We start from the raw sequence: 3,858 nt of genomic DNA, 5'->3' as shown, positions 1-3,858 counted from the left end.
ATTTCCCTTATGGACTCATGCAAACATAATCATTAAATAATTGCAAGAGCACATTAAAATATCATTTACAAAAATAAAGTAGGCTGAGTAAGGGTGGTTCAATATACAAAAATCAATAAAATTCAATTGACCACATAACCTAACTGAAAGGTAAAAAAAGCAAAACAAAAGGAAACAAACAAAAAGTAAAAAACTTGATCATTAAACTGGATCAGGACATGGTCTGTCAGAAGTGATCTCTTAATGATAAATGTTCTCCAGAGATTGGCACGCAGATAATATGGCTAAATATAATAATGGTAATATAGAAGAATCCCAAATCAACATCAACTTAAATGGGGAGAAACTCAAAGCCAGTATACAAAAGCATAGGGAAGTCAAGGTTTCTCATTCTCTTAAGTAGACTCAATACAAGAATTCAAGTCTTAATTAGAACAATAAGGCAACTGGCAATTAAAAGGATAAATACAGTGAATTTTAAAGAATTTTTATTTGCAGATAGATAGTACACATGCATTAGGTGGAAAACTTTATGTGTCAGTTAATTCATATAAGTTAGGTCACAAATTCTGTTCAGTCCACTGCAAAGACTTTTCTCCAAAGAAAGTCAGTTAGGATCCGCTTCAGGCCAGTTGAATCCCAGTTCCAAGACATCAGACAAGAATAAAACGACATCAACAGGATAGGTGTCAGGTAGAGTGTCTAAGACCCTGGTGCTGCCCTTTCCCTACACATCATTTTGAAATATTACACCTCTATGAAATCCATAGTCACCATGCTGCCTTGCCGCAGATTAACTGTAAATGATCCAGCAAAACCATAATATAAACAGAAGTCATTGTTAAAAACACTGGTTATAGCTATTAGCAGCCAGGTGTAGGGCATAGGTCTTAAGCTCCTCAAATATCTTTTGGTGTTTGGGTGAGGGCTCCAAGGAAAAAACAACGTATAGAAGCCAGGGTGCGAAATGCTTCCTCCACCAGGTGGGGATGTGACCCCACCATTGACTTCCACTCCAAGGTCTCAGAGACTTCAGAAGTATGAAGTATAATGAAATCCATGGCCTTAGTCTTCAGGTGCTCTGTGCTGTGGAGGTCAGCCAGGATGAGAGTTGGTACAGCATTCTTCACAGAGAGGTTTCTGCACAGGGAATCCTCACACATGTCCTTCAAGTCCTGCAGGTCGTATTTATCAGCAGCTGCCAACAAACCAGTGGCCACTGAGTGGATGTGGAGGTGTGGTGCCTTCCCTGTGTAAATGAAGGCCAGCATTTCCTTAAAGACTTGCAGGTGAATGTCATGGATCTCAAAGCAGTTTGTTAGGCTCTCCAGCATTTCATGTTCAAACATGGCTCTGAAAACTGGAGAGCAAGCTGCTAGAATGGCCTTGTGAGCTCTGAATTCCTGACCACCTACAACCAGACTGCAGTCTGTGAAGAGGAAATTTTCCCACAGCTCTCCTATATCATTGGCCAACATCTGTGTTGGATCCTTGATTGCAGGTCTCATGTTTTGTTCAGGCCTGCTAAAGGAGGGTCCTACTATGGACACCTTGCAACACAGGATGAGCTGGTCTTCAGGGAGAAGCCAATGCCTATGGGAGAGCAGGAAATCTCAAAGGATGAACTTCCTCAATCCCCATTGTTGGTTTGGAAGAAATCTTAAAACATTCAGGATCTTTGCAACTTGATGTTTCTCTCCTTGGGCATTTATGATCCAGAACTGCACCTTTGCCAAAACTGAGCTCTTTGGACAACTGAGCAAACACAGGCAAACTGACAGGTAATCTTTGCTTTCTTCATCAACACCGTTTGGGTATATTCTCAAACAACATTGCACTTCTTCATTGGCCTCTAATGAGAACACTGGGCTTGTAATAATTTCCCAAATTCCATCCATGCAAAATGAAAAGTTGGTAATGGTCCACTTGTAGGAGAATTTCTGAACACTGATATGTTTGTTGCCGCAGATCTTGACTTCCAGGTCCCCTGACATGTCTTCTGGAGGTAGGTTGGAGGTTAAAGTTGATCAGAAAGAAGTGATAGAATTTACTCTTTCCTCTGTAAGATACAATTATAGATATCGTTTAGATTTTAATTTCAATTCCTGTTAAATTGCCCCTTTCATATTCTTGGAAATGTCTATTTGTATGCTGGTTCTGTAGGTTTCTATATTTGTTCTACAAAGATAAAACAGACCCACTATGACTGTTAAATCAATCTCTCTCTCTCTCTCTCTCTCTCTCTCTCTCTCTCTCTCTCTCTCCTCATTTGTTTGTGTCTGTAAGTCTCTGTCTTTGTTTTTTTATGTCTCTCTCAGTCTCCATTACCCCCACCCCAACCTACCATGGATCGGTATATCTCGGTGTATGTTTATTGAATCTTAGTTCAATGGTAGCTGGTTTTTACTATTGTATCCAACTTTGGAACTGTTTGGAAATGTGTAAACACTGTCATTTAAACTGTGTTCTACTGCTCAGGGTCCTCTACTAGACATAAGGGATAAATTTCTCTATATAAATAGAAAGTGGTTGTATGAGAAAATCTGTAGGCAGAAGTCAAACTAATATAAAGTTGGATAATGTCAATACTTACTTATTCCACAAGGTTTGAAGTCTCAGGTCCTTTTCAGAATTAAAAGAATCCTGCAGAAGTAGGTTCAGATGCCAGTGAAGAAATGAGCTTGCTAGTAAAATGAGAGCAAGCAGGCAGACTCACAGCTTCCTTCTTCTATGTACATTTATAGGCCTGCAACAGAAGTGGGGCCCAGTTAATGGTATGTCTTCTAGACGCAGATTAAAGGTGTGTTTTTCTACCAAAAGGGTCTGTAGTTGAACTGGATCTATCTACTTCAACTTAAGCCAAAAACTGTTAAAAAGCATCCCCTCCAGTTGTTTAGATTACTTAAGTCTACAGGAAATCTAAACAGGAAAACATTTGGTACTCCTTTACCACCAAAATGATGTTTTATGACTGTGGTGCATTGGGGTGGTGTGAGGGGTGGGGGTGCCTGAGCTAGAAAAGAAAATAAAAACCCTGCTATAAGTTTTGTCAGATAGGCTCCTATCTGTTATTTGGGTGAGGGGGGTGGTGAGGACCTCTGCAAGGATAAACTGGAATGGGGTAACATTTGGAATATAAATAAATAAAATAAATAATGAAGAAAAAGAAACCAGTACAGAGAGAAATGTAAGAGGGGAGGCAGTTTTTCCAGGAGAGTTTTTCAGAGACAGGTTGAAGAGAGAGAAATGGAGACACAGGGAAAGACAGAATGATTAAGAGAACAAGAAAGGAGCCAGAAGAGTACAATAGTTGGTGAAAGTTAGTATGAGGCAAAGAAGAGCAGCTCAGGAAAAACTGAAATAATTCAGATTGAATCAGGTACAATGGAGAAGAGTTTTAAACTATTCATCCAGAGTTTAGAAAAAACTAATTGGGAGTGCCTTATTCACCTATAAATTTCAGAGGCTAAATTTTTTTCTAGGCCTGGAATAGACTTAGAGTCTAGAAGCTTCCAGAGATGGCAATAAATACAGATAATAGTAGTTATTTTTACTACAAACACACTAGAAATTCTTCAGCAGCTCTAAACCAGATGTGACAGCTTAGCTGCTCCATGATCAGGTCAAACTCTCTGCATTCAGCAATAGAGAATGAATGACCACAGGGAAAGGAAAGACCACTTGTCCCTCAAAGAAAACATGCCCATTTATCTCTTTCTGTTTCTATTTTTATGGGTATTTTTTTTTTGCTGATACACAGCCATTTCTGCCAATTTCAAGATATAACAAAGCTGTGACTTTCCTTCAGACAGAGGTGTAGCTTCAGCACCATCTTCATTGAGGGCAGTCTGCTGAGTG

General features: G+C 39.4%; 1 protein-coding gene across 1 annotated transcript; it reads right to left on the bottom strand.

Moving 5' to 3' along the window:
• Nucleotides 1–899: 899 nt before the first annotated feature.
• Tdpoz2l2 (TD and POZ domain containing 2 like 2) lies at nucleotides 900–1,994 on the bottom strand. The gene is made up of 2 exons (XM_039103927.1): nucleotides 1,780–1,994; nucleotides 900–1,593 (listed from the first exon to the last, which is right to left on the bottom strand). The coding sequence occupies exons 1-2, from the start codon at nucleotides 1,992–1,994 to the stop codon at nucleotides 900–902; spliced, it is 909 nt and encodes a 302-aa protein (XP_038959855.1).
• Nucleotides 1,995–3,858: the final 1,864 nt, after the last annotated feature.

Source organism: Rattus norvegicus, chromosome 2, assembly GCF_036323735.1.
Source record: "Rattus norvegicus strain BN/NHsdMcwi chromosome 2, GRCr8, whole genome shotgun sequence".
Classification (NCBI taxonomy): domain Eukaryota; kingdom Metazoa; phylum Chordata; class Mammalia; order Rodentia; family Muridae; genus Rattus; species Rattus norvegicus.
This window is presented reverse-complemented; position numbering and strand designations above follow the sequence as displayed.